At 53.4% G+C, this 16,971-nt stretch overlaps 2 protein-coding genes across 2 annotated transcripts; both read left to right on the top strand.

The window, feature by feature from the left end:
* Window positions 1-396: 396 nt before the first annotated feature.
* LOC136482211 (abscisic acid 8'-hydroxylase 4-like) lies at window positions 397-3,273 on the top strand. Its single transcript, XM_066479448.1, has 7 exons — window positions 397-1,543; window positions 1,638-1,717; window positions 1,873-1,983; window positions 2,116-2,194; window positions 2,312-2,418; window positions 2,533-2,669; window positions 2,799-3,273. The coding sequence occupies exons 1-7, from the start codon at window positions 397-399 to the stop codon at window positions 2,911-2,913; spliced, it is 1,776 nt and encodes a 591-aa protein (XP_066335545.1). The 3' UTR covers window positions 2,914-3,273.
* Window positions 3,274-5,413: 2,140 nt separating this feature from the next.
* LOC136482201 (uncharacterized) lies at window positions 5,414-7,281 on the top strand. Its single transcript, XM_066479440.1, has one exon. The coding sequence runs from the start codon at window positions 5,547-5,549 to the stop codon at window positions 7,053-7,055; it is 1,509 nt and encodes a 502-aa protein (XP_066335537.1). The 5' UTR covers window positions 5,414-5,546; the 3' UTR covers window positions 7,056-7,281.
* The last annotated feature ends 9,690 nt before the right edge of the window (window positions 7,282-16,971 follow it).

Raw genomic sequence — 16,971 nt, 5'->3', positions numbered from 1 at the left:
GCATCTATTCTACTGCTGCTCGTGCTCGGAGCTGTGTGTGTCTGAGCTTCCCTGCTCTGGCTTCCGGTTGTGCTAGGACTGGACTTGCAGTGGGAGAATTAATTAATGGGACAGAGTGATTGCGAATGCGACCGACCCTCTACGCTACACTCCTCCTCTTTACACTACTAGTGGTGGGCAGGCAGGAGCAGGAGCAGGAGTATGGTACACCATCTTCATCATTCATTCAGCAGCAATAGTTGACCATGATGAGTGATGACCTGAGCAGAGCACTGAGCATTCAACGGTGGCTAGGCCAGCCGGCCGGCCAGGAACGTAGTACTATAGCAAGGAAGGAAGGAGTACAAGTAATCTGGACTTCGGAGTCACGGTGGAGTGAGTCGTGAATTCCACCGCATGGGCATGGCAAAGCCTTGGATCGGATCCATGGACGGCATGATGCACCGCCAACTCCAAGCACCAGCCTGCCAAAGCCACAGCAGCAGCAGCTTCCTCGGCGTCTCCTGCCTCCTCCTCCTCTTCTTCTTAGCAGCCATCTACTGCATCGTGATCATCACCACCTGTAATAATAATAATAATAATAGGCTAATCAGACAACTCATCAGATTCAAAGGGAGGAGGAGGAAGAATGATCATGATCGTCGGGACTACAACGAGAATAATGCAGATGCACCACCGGGACGGGGGTGGTGGTGGTCCGTCGTGGAGACGCTGGCCTTCGTGTCCGCCAACAGCAGCGGCAGGGGCTTCTACCACTTCGTGGAGGCGCGCCACCGCAGGTACGGTCCCCCCTGCTTCCGCACCGCGCTCTTCGGCGCCACCCACGTCTTCGTCTCCTCGCCCGACGCCGCCAGGTCGCTCCTGGCCGCCGACCACGCCGCCGGCTTCTCCAAGCGCTACGTGCGCACCGTCGCGGACCTCCTCGGCGAGCACAGCCTGCTGTGCGCCTCCCACGCCGCGCACCGCGCACTGCGCCGCGCCGTCGCGCCCCTCTTCAACGCGCAGGCCACGGCGTCCCTGGCCGCCAACTTCGACGCCCTCACGCGGAGGCTCATCAAGCGCGACTGGACGACGACGACCAGTACCGTCGTCGTGCTCGACGCCGCGCTCGACATAACTTTCGAGGCCATCTGCGACATGCTCATCGGGAGGACGACGCTGCAGAGCGACGTCAAGAGGCAGCTGCAGAGCGACGTGCTGGCCGTGACGCGGGCCATGCTGGCGTTCCCGCTCAGGCTGCCGGGCACCAGGTTCCACGCGGGCCTCCGGGCGAGGAAAAGGATCATGGAGGTGCTGAGGCAAGAGATAGCCTCCAGGCAGAGACGGATCATGGACGACATGGAGGAGGAGGAGGACGACGACGACGATCACCATCATCATCACAGCAAGCACGACAACGACTTTCTGCAGAGCCTTCTTCTTCTCAGGAGGAGGAGCCAGCAGCAGCAGCTCCTGCAACTGCGACAACAGTCACCATCGAACGAGGACCTCTTCCTCACTGACGACCAGATTGTCGACAACATCTTGACGCTCATCATTGCCGGTATGGCTTACATGCATACTAGTACTCCGTGTTTGTTAAATAACAGTTTGCATGTGCATGTTCTTATTAATTACTATATTATAAAAAATAACAGGCCAGGTTACGACAGCAAGCGCAATTACATGGATGGTCAAGTACCTGGCTGACAACAAAGACTTTCAAGAAACCTTAAGGGTACGGTGGGTTGGTCAGTCAGTCCAAATGAAATGAAATGAATGTCGAATCTGAATCTGTTCTTATATAATATGGCAGGCAGTATATATGCTAGTAGCTCCATTTTCTTGTTGTTGATGCAAACTGAAGCACAGTATGTACTATTATGCATGCAGTCGGTTCAGCTGGAGCTGGCACTGAAGCACAAGGCCGATGGGAATGGGGACGGGGATGCGGATGCCCCCCTGACGCTCCAACATCTCAACAGCATGGAGCTTGCATACATGGTCGGTCTCCACTCCAGATAGCCTCAACATCCACAATTATTATTTGTAAATCTGATAATATAATATACAGAGTATATATGTAATTTGGATATATTCTTGCTGCATGCATATGCATCATATCATCTATCGTAGACGGTTAAAGAATCATTGAGGATGGCGAGCATAGTTTCCTGGTTTCCAAGGGTAGCACTCGAGGACTGCCAGGTTGCAGGTATCCATCAATCCACTCTTCCATTTTTATCTACGACCTGCTCATTTCATTCATTTTCATTTTCTGAAATTTATGAGATGTGTGTGTATTGACAAACAACACAAGCACTACATACAGGGTTTCACATCAACAAGGGGTGGATTGTGAACATTGATGCGAGGGCACTACACTATGATGCAACGCTTTACGACAACCCCACCATGTTTGATCCTTCAAGATTCAAGGTAAGTTAGTTAATTAGTTTTTCGTTCAACACCTAATACCATATGCATTATATATGATGAAACAATTTGATTACCTAGCACGCATATATGTATGGGTGGGTTGAACTTGAACAGGGGGAGGATACATATACGAAGCGGCAGGCTCCGTACAGCTTCCTGGTGTTCGGAGCAGGCGGCAGAACCTGCCTGGGGATGAACCTCGCCAAAATCATGATGCTCATTTTTCTGCACCACCTTGTTACAAATTGGAGGTACGTAATTAAGGAGGTTCCAACGTACTCAGGAGTAGAATAGTATTTAGCACACAGCAGGCAGCAGCACCAACATTGAATTGAACGAATACACAACAAACTGATTGGTATATTCTCTTATGATTGCAGATGGGAGATGGCCGACGAGGACCCAAGCCTTGAGAAGTGGGCAATGTTTCCCAGGCTCAAGAGCGGATGCCCCATTCACCTCACACCCATATCAGATCAACAAGAAGCTAGCTAAGGTGATCACGCACGCATGCCCTCCGCCATGTGCACGGGAAATTAAGACAAGAAAATAATGGATCGGATGTGTATGTAGTACGTACTCGTATAACAATTAATTAAATTAAATGCTCCCCCACAATACAAGACGTGCTTTATTTTTCACCAGTTGATCACCTTTGTGTATGATCTGGTGATGATGAGTGTTTTGAGCAATAGAGTAGACACACAATTAGCTCTCCCCAGCGTGATTTTTGGGCGGCTGTTGCTCATCCTCCTATTTAGTACGTTTGGCGGAGTCAAGAAGTTGGGTATGGGTATAGAGCTGCTCATAGAGCAGCTCCAATGTATCCCCCCCGCCCAAAAAAAAGGAGCAACACCAATGTACCTGCTACCACATGCTAAGAGATAGAGAATCTCCAATAGTTTTTGTAAAACTCACTCTATAAATCATCATTTGGAGAATCATTCACATAAAATTTGTTTTTCTATATCTTTTCATTCTTCAATAGTTTTTCGATCCTTGTTTGCACTCTAGAGAGTCATTCTCGCTTTCTGTTTTTGGCTAACGAGAAATCTAGAATAGAAGACGGTTATATTTGGATAACCAAATAGAGAAGTTGGAGGGTTTTTTCGATCAAAATCTCTATTCCTGGTAATTAGGAATGATACAGGGAGTCTCTTAGAGTTACTCTAACACTCCAGTAGGACTCTACTCAGACCTCTATCCTACATTTAAGAGCCAAGAGGGGGGAAATCACTTCTGCAGGGTCCCTACTCTGGCCCTCAAAAGTAGGAGACCCTCAAATCTCCCCCTCAAGTCCTCATTTTTTGGAGGTCTAGAGGGAGCCCCTACTTTTCTGTTTTGACGGTTCATCTTCCTGCCCCGTTCGGAATCGCTCGCCGGAGCGCAACATGCTGCCGCCTGCCACCTGGTCCTTCACCCGGATCTCGTCCCCAGTTCCGCTCTGGGGCGTTGAGATGGACGAGATCTACCCCGGGCCCCCAACTCCTTTCGACAATGTCGCGTTCGGCTCCTCTTAGCGAGGTCGCGGCCAAGCCTCGCCCGTTGCAGCTCCCCACTACTTCCCTGTCTCTGGAGGTCGGCTTCCTCCTCCAATTGCCACTTTACTTCCCTCTCCCGACTCCAGTGGCCGCCTCCCCCTCCTCTGATTCTCGGTTCCCTTCTCTCTCCCGATGAAGTTCCTTTCCCTCTCCCGAGAACCTCTCTCAATGAGGCATGCGACCAGTGCTCTTCCTCCCTCGAATCCTAGTGCTCTAGCCGAGGAAGTCATTGACAAGTGGGTCCTAGGTGTCATTCTCTGTTGGAACGAACTTGAGGACCACTGCTAGAGTGCAGCCCAGAAAATAGGGCCCTCAAAAGTGGAGAAAGAGAAAACCCTCAAATAAAAAGTAAGGACCTTGTTTTGACGTCTACTGCTAGAGTTGCTTTGGTGTAAGGAGAGAGAGAGAAATAAAAAAAATGTAACAAAGTGAGGTGCTAGTGAGGAATCTTTTGGAACTACTAGTTTTCTACTTTTGCACCTGGTGTCAACGTTAAACAAATAATTTCCTCTCTCACTCACTCTCCCGTTCTCAAATCTACCAGACATCAGAGCTATTTTTGCTAATTTAGTGTCTTCATTCATGTGGCAAGGTTTGCATCTCCTCACGAGATTGTACAAACAGGCCTTAAGGGCATCCCAGGAGTACTAGAAATCGCTAGCTGAAGTGGCTCTGAGAAAGAATGAAAAGCAACAAAAAAAATGGTAACATCTAAGGGTGTACGCAAAAAAACAAGAGAGAGCAAATTGAAAGTTTCTTGAGAAGGGCACGAGCCCAGCGACCGTTGGCTCACTAGCGAGTTACTTTCGGCACTCTCTCTCCCATGTACTTCCTGCTTCTAATTTATTATATATCTAGATATATCGTAAATTTAGATGTATAATAAAAACTATATATTTAAAAAAATCAAAATGACATAATTTAGACATAAGTGGTACCGTAGATTTACATTGAGGTGAGCCGCGAGGTGGTCACCCAGTTGGGAATGCCCTAATTTAGACACAAGTGGTACCGTATATTTACATTGAGGTGAGCCGCGAGGTGGGAATGCCCTAAGGCCAGTCTCGAGAGTTTTATTTGAGTTTCATTTGCATTAAATATGTTTCCACGTAGCCAGTTTTGATAATATGATAGTGTATTTAAGAAAAGAAAGAAGAAATTAGTTTCGTCTAGATAAAACTCTCTTGACACGATTACTAACTATACTTTGCGTCAAGACCTGACGTTTCATCCCAGTTTTGTCTTAAAACAGCACCGTAAAACTATCTGAGTCTGACAACACCTGGGCGGAGAGTGTCATTGGCACGCCCACAGCTAAGCCAGCAAGTTGTACACGTGGAAGGAACACAACAGGGAGGAGAGGACAAAACCGGTGCTGATCGGTTTCTGGCGACCGGCTAATGCTGCGTGAGAGAAAAATATTAAACCACGACTAATAAGTCCGAACCGAAACTAACCAGCGAACAGGAAGGAGTGGCGGGTCCCGCACTCCACTCCAGTGAGCTGACTCTCCACTCTGCCAACCTTCAGTCCCGTCCCTTCGCCGCCGCCGTCGGCCGGTCGCCGCTCCGGCTGCCGCCCGTTTCCATGGAGATGGAGGGGAGCGGGGGCTGCCAGAGCCAGCTGACCCATCCCGCCGTGGACGTCAACGAGGCAGCCCTGGCCGTCACCAAGAGAGAGCGCAAGAGAAGCAGGTACCTCTCCCCTCCCTACACCGACACAGGTGTCCAAGAAAAGAAGGCCGCCGGCAGCCGGAAGCAGCGAGAGGAGGAGGAGGAGGAGGAGGAGGAGGAGGGGCCGCCCCATGTCTCCGCCTCGGAGGTGCTCTCTGCTCTCCGAGCCGCCGCGCTTGGGCAGGGGGAGGGGATGGATGCAGCGGCCCGTTTTCTGGCCATGTATAGCAGGAACAGGAACAGCATCTTCGTCGACGATTCCCATGCTGCCGCCGCCGGCGGCGGCTCACAAGCCGATGGTGGCGACAAGCCTCCATCAGCTGCTGGTGTTGGCCGCAAGATGCTCAACCTCAATGCAGGCCTTGAAGATGGATCCTTGGCCAAGATGAAGAAGAAGAACCCCAACCCCAAGAATCCCCATCCTCCTGCTGCTGTTGCTGTTGCTGCTGCAGGTGCCAATGCCAAGCAACAAAAGGATGGCATCATGGAGAATGCTGCACCTGCAGTGCCTGAACATGCTATTGCTACTCATGGAGCTTCCCAATCGGCTGATTTTGCTGCTGCTGCTGCTGCTGCAACGCATGGGCATCCCAATCCTCCTGTGGTAACTACAGCAATACCCCCCATTAACAGTGAGAAGAACCCCAACCCCAAGAATCCCCATCCTCCTGCTGTTGTTGCTGCTGCAGGTGCCAATGCCAAGCAACAAAAGGATGATGGCACCATGGAGAATGCTGCAGTGCCTGAACATGCTATAGCTACTCATGGGGCTTCCCAATCGGCTGGTTTTGCTGCTGCTGCTGCTGCATCGCATGGGCATCCCAATCCTCCTGTGGTAACAACAGCAACGCCCCCCATTAACACTAACAATGAGAAGAAGAGGAAGATGAACAAGAAAAGGACGATGAAGACAGCTGGGCAGCACAGCTATGTCGGGAATCCCGTGGCACTTGTGCTGGACTTCCCAGAGGGAACTCCCCTGCCCTCCAGGGAGGACCTCCTCTCCACATTCAGCAGGTTTGGCTCTGTGATCGACTCCGAGACCACCATCAGCCAAGACAAGCACACCGCGCAAGTGGCGTTCGCCACCAGGGTTCAAGCAGCGACTGCCTTGAGCTGCGCCGCAACTCTTGGCGCTGCATTTGGACCTCCATTTGCAGTAGCAAGCCTCCAGGACCTCCCTTCCATCACGCTCAACACGCCTCCTCTGCCTCTTCCAAAGCTCCCTCTCACAGATATTAGGAACAATCTTGGGAAGATGATCTTGTCCTTGTCGTCTAAAGCCACAGCGGCACCTCAAGAAGCAAATGCAAAGACAGCCGTGGACAGTCTCAGTCTTGTGGGAGAAATGCAACGTCTTCTTGCCAAGGTTGACAAGGTGCTGCAGGTGCAGGGTGCTTCTGCTACAGCTCATCACGCTTAGGCTCAGCTCAGAGAAGCCACCACCCTTTTGCTAGGTTCTGCTACTGACCCATGTTCCTTTTAGCTGCTGATCGTCAGTCTTTTGTAGCTCTAGTGCGGATCCTCAAATCCCATTTCAGCAGCTGTAATCCTAGTTTCTCACCGCGTGCAATTGTGTAAATGGTAGATCTGCATGCATCGCTGCTCTATGTAGTGGTACTCTGTAACAGATTATGCTATATGCAGCATCCTTTATGATCCATCCTGTGTCAGGGTAATATCCCTTTGCATCAAAATGTTGTGCTGATGTAGTTGATTAGCCAGAGCTGCAATCCTGGTATCCCACCTTTGACCTGGGACAACAATAATAATTGCAATCATGTCATAAGTTTACACCTTGCACTCCAAATGAAAAGAATAATCGAAAAAACTGTGTTTGCCATTGCCAACCTAATACCAGGCCGCCAGTGTAATTATCAAGCAATTGGATCCTTCATGTCGAATTTCCAACGAAATACCATTCCTATCCCTGAGTTCTCTGCCCCAGAGAATGATGCATCCTCAACAGAAATATCCAACTGTCGGTGTTTCGAGTAAACACCAACTAGTAAATTTGTATTTATTGCGCGTTGGGCCCGGATGGTATGCTAAAAGACACAAGGTTTATACTGGTTCGGGCTGAACGTCCCTACGTCCAGTTTGCGGCTATTGCTCGTGTTATTGGCTCCGTTCGGCTTACCCCATATCCGGCTTGTTCGGCTTCTTTTTTCAACCGGAACAGTGTTTTTCTCTCACAATATTTCAGTCAGAACAGTGTTTTTCAGTCAAGATTCAGTAAGCCGAACGGAGCCAAGCACTAAAAGATTCATAGTAGGGGGTACAAACGAGCGAGAGAGAGACAGGTCCCAAGTCTCTGATGGAAAGGTTCAAAGGACGCTGAGAGCTTGGTTGCTGCTCAGCCGTGTGTTATGTGTTGCGTGGTGTGTGGAATCGATCCGTCCCCTTAGTTGGGTGCCCTGCCTTCTCCTTTTATAGACTAAGGGAAAGCAGGAATTTACAAATGTGAGAGGAAAGAAAAACCAGAGGCCAAGGAGATCCTTCAACAATGTTGGGTCCTCCTTTTCCTCTAAGCGAGTCCCCCTGACACGGTAGACAGTGCCAGGGATAGCATGTCCGCTGATCCTGATAGGACCGTGCTCTGACTTCGTTCAGCAAGTGGTCATGTTCCATCCTGCCCCGGCGGGCGGCGCGACGCACCAGGGTGCCGAATCGCGACCCTACGGGGAGCAGACGGCTTAGAGGCCCCACGTTTGTTACTGTAGATGACATGAGTTTCCTCCTGGACCGTAGAGGTTGTCATATACACCCATCGAGATTCGTGTCCGAGGGCAAATGCCGGCGCCCATAATACTATAAGACAATTGTCGACACCCACAACGTTGTTTGGGCTCTGACATGCCTGGAAGGGCTTAAAGCGCCCGTCTTATCATATCCTGACGGTACTTTTCTACAGACGTGCAGGGTATGGTCCTCGGTATTGCGGTTGACTTGAGTGCCCCACCTTATCTGCACACGTAGTTATGAAGGAGTAGCGCATAGACGTCGGGCGAGGCGGAGTTTGTCCCCGGACGTCGGGCGAGGCGGGGTCTGCCCTTAGACGTCGGGCGAGGCGGAGTCTGCCCCCAGACGTCGGGCGAGGTGGAGTCTGCCCTGAGGGGTCGAGCGAGGCAGAGTCTGCCCCTGGACGTCGGGCGAGGCGGAGTCTACCCCTGAACGTCGGGCGAGGCGGATCCTGCCCCCAGACGTCGGGCGAGGCGGAGCCAGCCCTCGGACATCGGGCGAGGCAGAGCCAGCCCTCGGACATCGGGCGAGGTGCAGCCTGCCCCTAGACGTCGGGTGAGGCGGAGCCAGCCCTCGGTCGTTGGGCAAGGTGGAGTCCAGCCCTCAGACATCGGGCAAGGCGGAGTCTGCCCCTAGACGTCGGGCGAGGCGGAGCCAGCCCTCAGCCATTGGGCGAGGCGGAGTCTGCCCCCATACGTCGGGCGAGGCGGAGTCCAGCCCTCGGGGGTCGAGCGAGGCGGAGCCAGCTCTCAGAGGTCGGGCGAGGCGGAGCCAACCTTCGATCATTGGGCAAGAAGTGTAGTTGCGTTCTTGTCTGTTCAAAAGTATCAACGTTTGATGATTATTAGCTCCTCCTCTTTGGGTACCCCAGTATTTGGTCGCCGACAGTAGCCCCGGGTGATTCGGATAGAATCGCCCGGGGTGATTTGACTTGCCAGAGGGTGCGCACGAGCGCACCCGACGGGTGTAGCCCCCATACGCCTGGGTGATTCGGATAGAATTGCCTGGGGGGTATTTCGATTCGCTAGAGGGTGCGCTCACGGGTGTAGCCCCCGGGTAATTCGGATAGAATCGCCCGGGGGTAATTCGGACCCTTCGCGGGTATGGCTGTGAGATTTGGTGTTTTGATAACTGGATAGTTCGATTGGAGTCCCGGTATCCCGTTTGCGGGGATCTGGCAAGAGTCAGCCTGTCTGAGACTCAATCGTGGGTTGAGATACTTGTGGCACTCGTGTGCCTGGGTTTTGGCCGCTCGTGGGCCCATGCTTCATCATAAGGCTGCCTTGGGACGATCATCGAAACCATTGATGGGCTAGCCCTCGAACTCCTAGGCCCAGGTGGGCCGGAGGAACGCTTTTTGACCCGTATCTCTTCTGCTGGTAAAGAGTCCTAGTCCGCCCGGGAAGGCGAAACGTCCGGCACGTCTTTAGAGGGAAATGATAGGGATTGCGGGCGCATATCCCGCGACGTGATGTGGTGGCGTATCATGGCAGGCATGAAGATTTAGGCAGACGGTTGCCTTCCTCGCATCCGTCGCCCCTATAAAACCAAAGGGTTTACCCCTAGGGTTTTGTACTTTGCCTCCTTGCCTTCTCATCTGCAACCTCCGCCGCCAATCCCCAAGCTCTCTGCATCCACATCTCAGCCATCGTCAAGTTCGCATCCACCCATCCCAATCATTCAATGGAGCCATAGGGTAGATCCGATATCACCCTCTAGCGCCTGGAGGGCCTCGTCCACCATGGTCTCCTCTGCACACGGACCGCCACCGAGGAGTGGAGGTTGCCCGATGATGAGGACGCATCGTCCTCGCCCGACGGCTACGTTGTGTCCTTTGCTCACTTCCATGAGCGAGGATTCGCCACCCCGCCCACAAGTTCCTTCGGGGGTTGTTGCATTACTACAAGGTGGAGCTGCAGCACCTTAATCCCAATGGATTCCAACACATTGCGGCGTTTGTCGCCCTGTGTGAGGGGTTCCTGGGGATTAGTCCCCACTTCGACCTATGGCGGTACTTCTTCGCCGTCACCCTCCTTAAGAAGCGGGAGAAGAGGCAGGAGCTGAGCGTGCCGATGGGATGCGTCGACATTCAGCTCCGCAACAACTGGGTAAATGAATATCCGCTGATGCGTCTGTCGACCTCCAACAAGGGGTGGCATTCACATTGGTTCTATGTCAAGGACGACGTAGCCGCCCCCTTCCCGGCGTTCACCGGGCGCCTCATCGAAGGGGTCCCAGAATCGTGGAGGAAGTGGGGGGTCTCGGATAAAGACAAGAAGAAAATACAGGACCATCTCGCCGCCATCCGAATTCTAAAGGAGAGGGGCGTGAAGGGGTCGGGGATCATCGGTGCCTACCATACGTGGAGAGTGGCGCCACTGATGAGGCGCGTGCTTCCCCTGCACATGATGGTGCCTGGAGCGTCACTCGATGGGACGACGCTCGTTGTGGGAGCGTTCTCCCCCTCCGAAGTGGTGCAGCGCATCAAGGAGATGATGGAGCCTTCTCGCGACGACGACGGCTCCATCCTTGATTTCATGTATCCGATGCTGGGACACCCTCCGATGCGGCCAGAACCAGGGTACATTGCCTTTGTAAATTTTTCTTTCCTTGTGCCTCCTTTTTAATTGAACTCCTGACCCCTTGAAGCTGATATCGAGATAGGGGGACCAGTCGAAGAAACTCGCCCTTGTGGATCACCTGGCTCCGCTTTCGAAGGACCCGTTCATGGCGGCGGCCAACCGTGCTGCGGCCGAGTGACAGAGGAAGACGAAGGAGGTCAAGAGGAAAAAGAAGCAGCTAAAGCTGCAGGCATGGGAGTGAGGAGAGGAGACTGACAGCGACGATGACGATGAGGTAGATGCTGACACCAAGTGGGATGGCCTGGAGAGCGAGGATACACTGACAGGTACCCACTCGTCTATGCAGGGACCCTTCCCGTTTCATGCGGGAGAAGTGAGTCCGTGAGGCCGGCAGAGATGGGCCAAACCATCGGCCCATCCTTAGGACCAGTGGGAGTGGGCGGCTCACCGCTGTGCCCTAGGTGCCATCGGAGGGGAGTGGCCCCACCACTGTGCTTCGAGAGGCAGCAGGGGTGGGCAGATCTACCTCCGTGCCCGAGGTGCTGGTGGAGGGGGCGGCTCTACTGCCACGCCCCAAGAGCTAATAGGGGCGAGCGGATCTGCCACCGTGCCTGAGGTGCTAACAGAGGTGGGTGGCCCTGCCGCCGCGCCCCTAGAGGCGAGTAGGGGGTAGGCTCAAAACGGTCCCGCCTCGACAAGGCAGAGCAGGGACCTGGGGGTTCGTCCCCCAAACGGCCCTGCCCAACAGCACCGATGTAAGCCACCAGTTCCTCTGCTTTTTCTCTGTTTTTCGCTATTTTCATCATGACTCATGCTTTTTGTGTTCTTACAACGTCTTGAGGCAGCACAATTTTTTAGCGGTGGTGCCCAAGAAGAGCGTCGCCATTCAGGCTAGACGGGGGCCGTCGCCCGACGTCGCTTCTATTTTGGGCAGGAGCGGAGTCGATGTTGTGGCCTCGTTGGTCGGTCAAGCGCCACCCACGGTGGCGCCCATGCCCTCGGCGGGTCATACAGACGTCGGGGCTAAAGGAGCGCCCACGGAGATCGTCGAGCAACCGGTGATGGAAGTGATTCCGCTGCTGATGTCGGAGCGGGCGGAGGTACCGACCATGCTCATTGCGTCGACCACGGCGGGTGCGGCATAGCCGGATGTGGTCCCGCCGACGGAGGTGGACGTGACGGTGGCTATGACAGATGGGTCACAGCCAGAAGTTGCGGTGGTGGCACCCGAGGTAGCGACGCAACCCATGCTACCGGCGGCCCAAGAGTCAACACCTGTCGTGGGCAGGACGGAGGGGGTCACGGCCAAGGGACCCTCGGACACCGTGGTGGTTGCCGAGGGCACCACCGGGGAATTATCCCTGGCCCTGACATCGGGGGTAGCCAGCCACCCATGCGGGATGAGCCCCTGCTCTGGTGGGTGAGTCCGTAGGACCCGTCGTCGGAACTCAACATTGCCTCTCACCCTTCTTCTTTCTTCATCTATTTTTGTGTTCTGACCACCATCTTTTCTCAGTCCCTCATCACTCGCAGCTAGGAGAAATCCCGCTTCCTTCACGAATATAAGGAGGATTGGGATCGCCTTGTTGACGAGGCATGGCTGCACAGGGATGTGACCGCCCAGCTCCGACGGAGGGTGGTCGAGCTGACTCCCTTGGCCGAGGAGGCGGCCAGTCTCCGGCTGTGGGAGGTCGAGGCCCGTCGGCAGGAGGAGGAAACTGAGAGGGCATTTGAGGAGCTCTTGGCGAGGGTGTGGTAGGATGAGGAGGAGGCCACCAGAGTCCCAAAGGAGCGGGATAAGCTGCTCTAGAGGGATGCCGAGGCCCACCAGCGAATCCTTGACCTCCTGGCCGAGGCCGAGAATGAGCGGGAGCTCAAGCTAGGAGCCAAGGAGAGGTCCGTGGCCCTACAACAGAGGGCGAGCCTGGACGCCGAGGTGATAGCCCGGCTGTGCAAGGAGCGAGACGAGCTACGCTAGACCATGGAGAGACTTTGCTCAGAACACGGCGCGGCTCGCGAGGAGCGCGACTAGGCCGTCTGAAAGCATGATGAGGCATGGTAGGAGGTTAGGTCCCTCTGGGCTGATCTTGGAACTACAGTAGCCCAAAGGCTGAAGGCCGAGAGCGTCTCCACTTGGCTGGTCATGAACCTTGCCGAGGCTTGAAGGATCCTTCAGGCGGAGAGCGATGAGCATGATCTCCTACGCATTGCCGTCGGGGTGGTCTTCGATGACCTAGAGGTGGCACGGCCAGAGGGAACCAGCTCACTTGCGGCCCATGCCGTAGATATCACGGCACGAGTGCGTCAGCTTGAGGAGGACGCTTCTCATGCCGGGATCACCCAAGCCTTGGCTGTTGCCCGCTCTCATTATACAAAGAGCATTGACTTGGAGATAATGAGCCTCGGCTTCACGCCTGGCTACGAAGCCTCTGAGCTGGATGACATCGAGACGGCGGTAACTCCTATTGCACGGAACCTGCCGAACAGAATCAAAGACATAGTTCTCTCCGAGAGGGGATAGTTAGTCGAATGGGTCTGATAGACATTATCTATAATCTATAGACAAGTGCCAACCCTTTTGTATCTTAAAAACATATTCATAATTTCGTTTCGTTAAACAAATTCATAATTTTGTTTCGTTTGATTGAACTTGCTTTCTTCCCTTTTCGTATTCAAAAAAGAAGGACTCATGCAATCCGACCCATCCGTTTGTTAAGACCGTAGGGCCCGAGGTGTGTAAGAGGGAAACTTCAATTATGCTGGTGAGCAAAGTTATTTAGCCATCGGCGCATGGGTTTTTTTTGCAGTCTGACCAGGCATGCTTAGTTATTCGTTCCCACAAACCTTGCCACTAACCTTAACATGAGGAAGAGGTCCGACACAGCGACTGTTTTGAAAAAAGGGCGTACTTATACCTTTATCAGGCCCCGAGTGAGATCTGACCCCTTGCGGTTGCTGGGGTCAAATGTCACTGGAGACCGAAGAGAGGATAGCGAAACTACTCTTGTATTCACACATACCCCTTCCTTAGGATTTTAGCTATCGTTCTACGACCGTGCATTCGGTCTCCTTGCAAGTCCAACCTTCCCTGAGCCCCCACGTGTGGCGGGGATTCGGTCAAGGGTCAGCTCATTTTTGTGATTGTCGCCCCATCCGTGGTTTTCACAACCGGAGGGGTTGAGGCGACATCACTTGCCTCGATGGCTCGAGGGATGTGCTTGATGAGCTCACTAACGGGGATGTTTGAACAGAATCCGGTCCTGTCGCTCGTGATAGGGTCGGCAAAGCCCTCGGGTGGCATTCCGTTGCTCCTTAACCCACCTTCCAATAGATTCCCCGTCAATGGGGAATCTATGGGCTCGACTAGAGGCTAAATTGAACGAGAAGGTTGAGATGACCCTATCCGCCTCTATGTAGGTTGGGCGAAGGCCGCTGAGGCTCATCTGCATTTTCTCCCCTGGCTCTTGTTTGACGTGAGGCGGCCTCGGGCCCTTCGCGGGACGACCTTCGAACCTTGGTCTCTTGATCTAGGATCAGGTGGCTCGAGCCCCCGAGCCCCTTGGGGTCTGATAGGGAGGGGTCAGCCGTGTTTCACGCATCACCCCATTCTCGGTTTCTGCAACCGGAGGGGCTGAGCTAACGACACTTGCCTCGACACCTTGAGTGTTGCGCTCAAAGAGCTCACTAACGGGCACGTTCGAGTGGAATCTGCGTCCGTCATCCACTGACGGGGTCGACAGAGCCCTCATGTGGCACTCCACTACTTCTTAACCCACCTCTCAGCAGATGCCCGAGCCATTCGATAGGCTCGGGTGGCTCGTTGGCCTCTCCTCGATGGAGATTCTATAGGCTTGGCTTGAGGTTAGAATCAAATGAGAAAGGTTGAGATGTCCCTGTCCGCTTCTGAGCGGGGTCGGGCAAGGCTGCTGGGGCTCATCTCGGTTTTTCTCCCCTGGCTCTGTTTGACATAAGGCAGCCTTGAGCCCTTCCTAGGTTGGCCTTCAAACCTCGGTCAGTTGCCGCTCATATCGAATGAGGTGACTACCGCTTCACGATGCGACGCGAAGCGTTGAGATGTAGCAATTGCATATGCAACGCTTGGATATATGGGATGAATGTATGATATAATGGAAATGAAGGTGAGGGTCCGTGATGTTACCTTGGTGGCATGAGTGATGGGGAGCTCTTACTAGACATGTTCAGTGCAGGGTTTGGGTCCAACTGTTTGCGATGGGGCCGGTGTAACCTGCACGAGCATCGCAATTTTTCGTTTCTATCTCTCGGCAGCGATCCGAGCCATTCGATGGACTTGGGCAACCTAACAGCTTCTCCTTGAAGGATGTTCTGTAGGTAGACCCCTCCGAACCCTTCTCGAGAAGGTGGATGCTAAAGCTTGGGGTGCGGGGACAAAGAATTCGATCATGCTGGTGAACAAAAAATGTCATAGCCGCTGGGGCATATGGTCTAGCGGTTCGACTAGTTTTACTCAAAGTTTACACTAGCACACCATGCCTCTGGTTATTAAATGTAAGAAGGGGTCGAGTGAAGAGAATGTCTAAATGAGTAGACACTCTCGGCAGCCCCCGAGCGATGTTCGCGCCCCTGCCGTTGCTGGGGTCGGAGGCTCGGTAGTGAAATTGATACGTAAAGTAAATAAGGGTCCTTATCTTTCGGCGGCCATTTGGTTCCTCAACCCTATCGCTCGGCGTTCACCTGGGCCGTCCGATCGACTTAGGAGGCCCGTTGGTCTCCCCTTGATGGAGGTTCCGTCGTTGGGCCCTTCTAGGTCCTGTCTAGGAAGGCGGAGAGCCGCCTGCATGAGGCTACGCCTTGTTTCTCGTGCCCGGTGTGTGGTAGCAGTGGGCCATGCCTAGGCCACGTCCTGTTTGACCAGACGCCATCTCGTTGAGCAGGGCGTGTCTCATCGGTCAGGACGCGTCCCATCGAATTCCCATCTGCATTGAATAGGGGAAGGGAGAGGATTTTTCACGCCAATCCTTCGCCTTTCTCCAACTGCTGTGTCTCCTCCTTAAATAGGGGAAGGGAGAGGGTTCTCGTCCTGTTCCTCCGCCTATTCTTGAGCTGCTGCCTCTCCTCCTTCTTCCTTCTCGCTGAGTGCGTTCGTGCATCGCGGCGGTTCCTAAGTGAGAGAGGGTAAAGTGAGGGAGAGGAGAACTCACAGATCCGTTTGTGAATCCGAAGCGCGATGTTGAGCTAGAGGTCATCCAACATAGATGAGATGGTGCGGGCCGCCTTTGTCGAGAAGGAATGCTTTCACCAAAGGAGGAGGCGCACTAGAGGGTGCTACATGTCACCGGCTTTGTCACCGTCTACGAGGCCTTCGTCGGGATGGAGCCGTATGTAGACTTCTTTCAGCGAATCTTCTCTGGGCAAGCCTTGTCGATGGGGAAGCCGACTAGGACTGCGCTGATGGGGGGTTTCACCCTTGCAACCGCTTAGGTCGGCCAGTTCATAAAGTTTGATGAGATGTCAGAGCATCCACCAGCCATGGTGGCCATACTTCGGTGGGCAGCATCCCCGTCTAGGAGTTGCCTCGTCTCGAGGTGCCATTGTTAGGGTTGTGGCTGATCATGATGGCATAGTCCTCGAACGCCCTAGCGAAGACACCAGGGTCACTGACATGGTGCTCGACGTTGCAGACGACAGCACCCTCACGGATCCCACGGAGCGGTAGTGACGTTGGCCGATGGAGAGCGTAGCGCCGGCCGCAGTAGACGAACAAGTGGCCGATGCGCCAAGCGACAATAGTAGTATTTAGAGTAGAAGTGGTCAGCAAATGTAACCATTTAAGTTGTGGGGGAGCCCTATGTGAATAGTTTTTTGTATTTATGAATACATCAGCCCCTTTTCGTGATGAAATCACTTTGTAAGGGGAAGCTTGTCCCATCCATTTCCTAGCAATGTTCATGCTATTCGGTCGATTCAGGCTACCTGCTGAAACAAGAATTTCCTACAGATATAAAGGATGCCGACATCCCATGCAAGAATTTAGTT

The sequence above is a fragment of the Miscanthus floridulus genome, chromosome 1 (genome assembly GCF_019320115.1).
Source record: "Miscanthus floridulus cultivar M001 chromosome 1, ASM1932011v1, whole genome shotgun sequence".
In the NCBI taxonomy this organism is placed as follows: Eukaryota; Viridiplantae; Streptophyta; class Magnoliopsida; order Poales; family Poaceae; genus Miscanthus; species Miscanthus floridulus.
This window is presented reverse-complemented; position numbering and strand designations above follow the sequence as displayed.

Excerpts from the sequence above, each read along its gene's own strand:
- LOC136482211 (XM_066479448.1), top strand. The coding sequence starts at position 397 with ATGGGCATGGCAAAGCCTTGGATCGGATCCATGGACGGCATGATGCAC. Across the intron at positions 1,718-1,872 it reads ACTTTCAAGAAACCTTAAGG|TCGGTTCAGCTGGAGCTGGC; the intron begins GTACGGTGGGTT and ends TTATGCATGCAG. Across the intron at positions 2,419-2,532 it reads TTGATCCTTCAAGATTCAAG|GGGGAGGATACATATACGAA; the intron begins GTAAGTTAGTTA and ends GAACTTGAACAG.
- LOC136482201 (XM_066479440.1), top strand. The coding sequence starts at position 5,547 with ATGGAGATGGAGGGGAGCGGGGGCTGCCAGAGCCAGCTGACCCATCCC.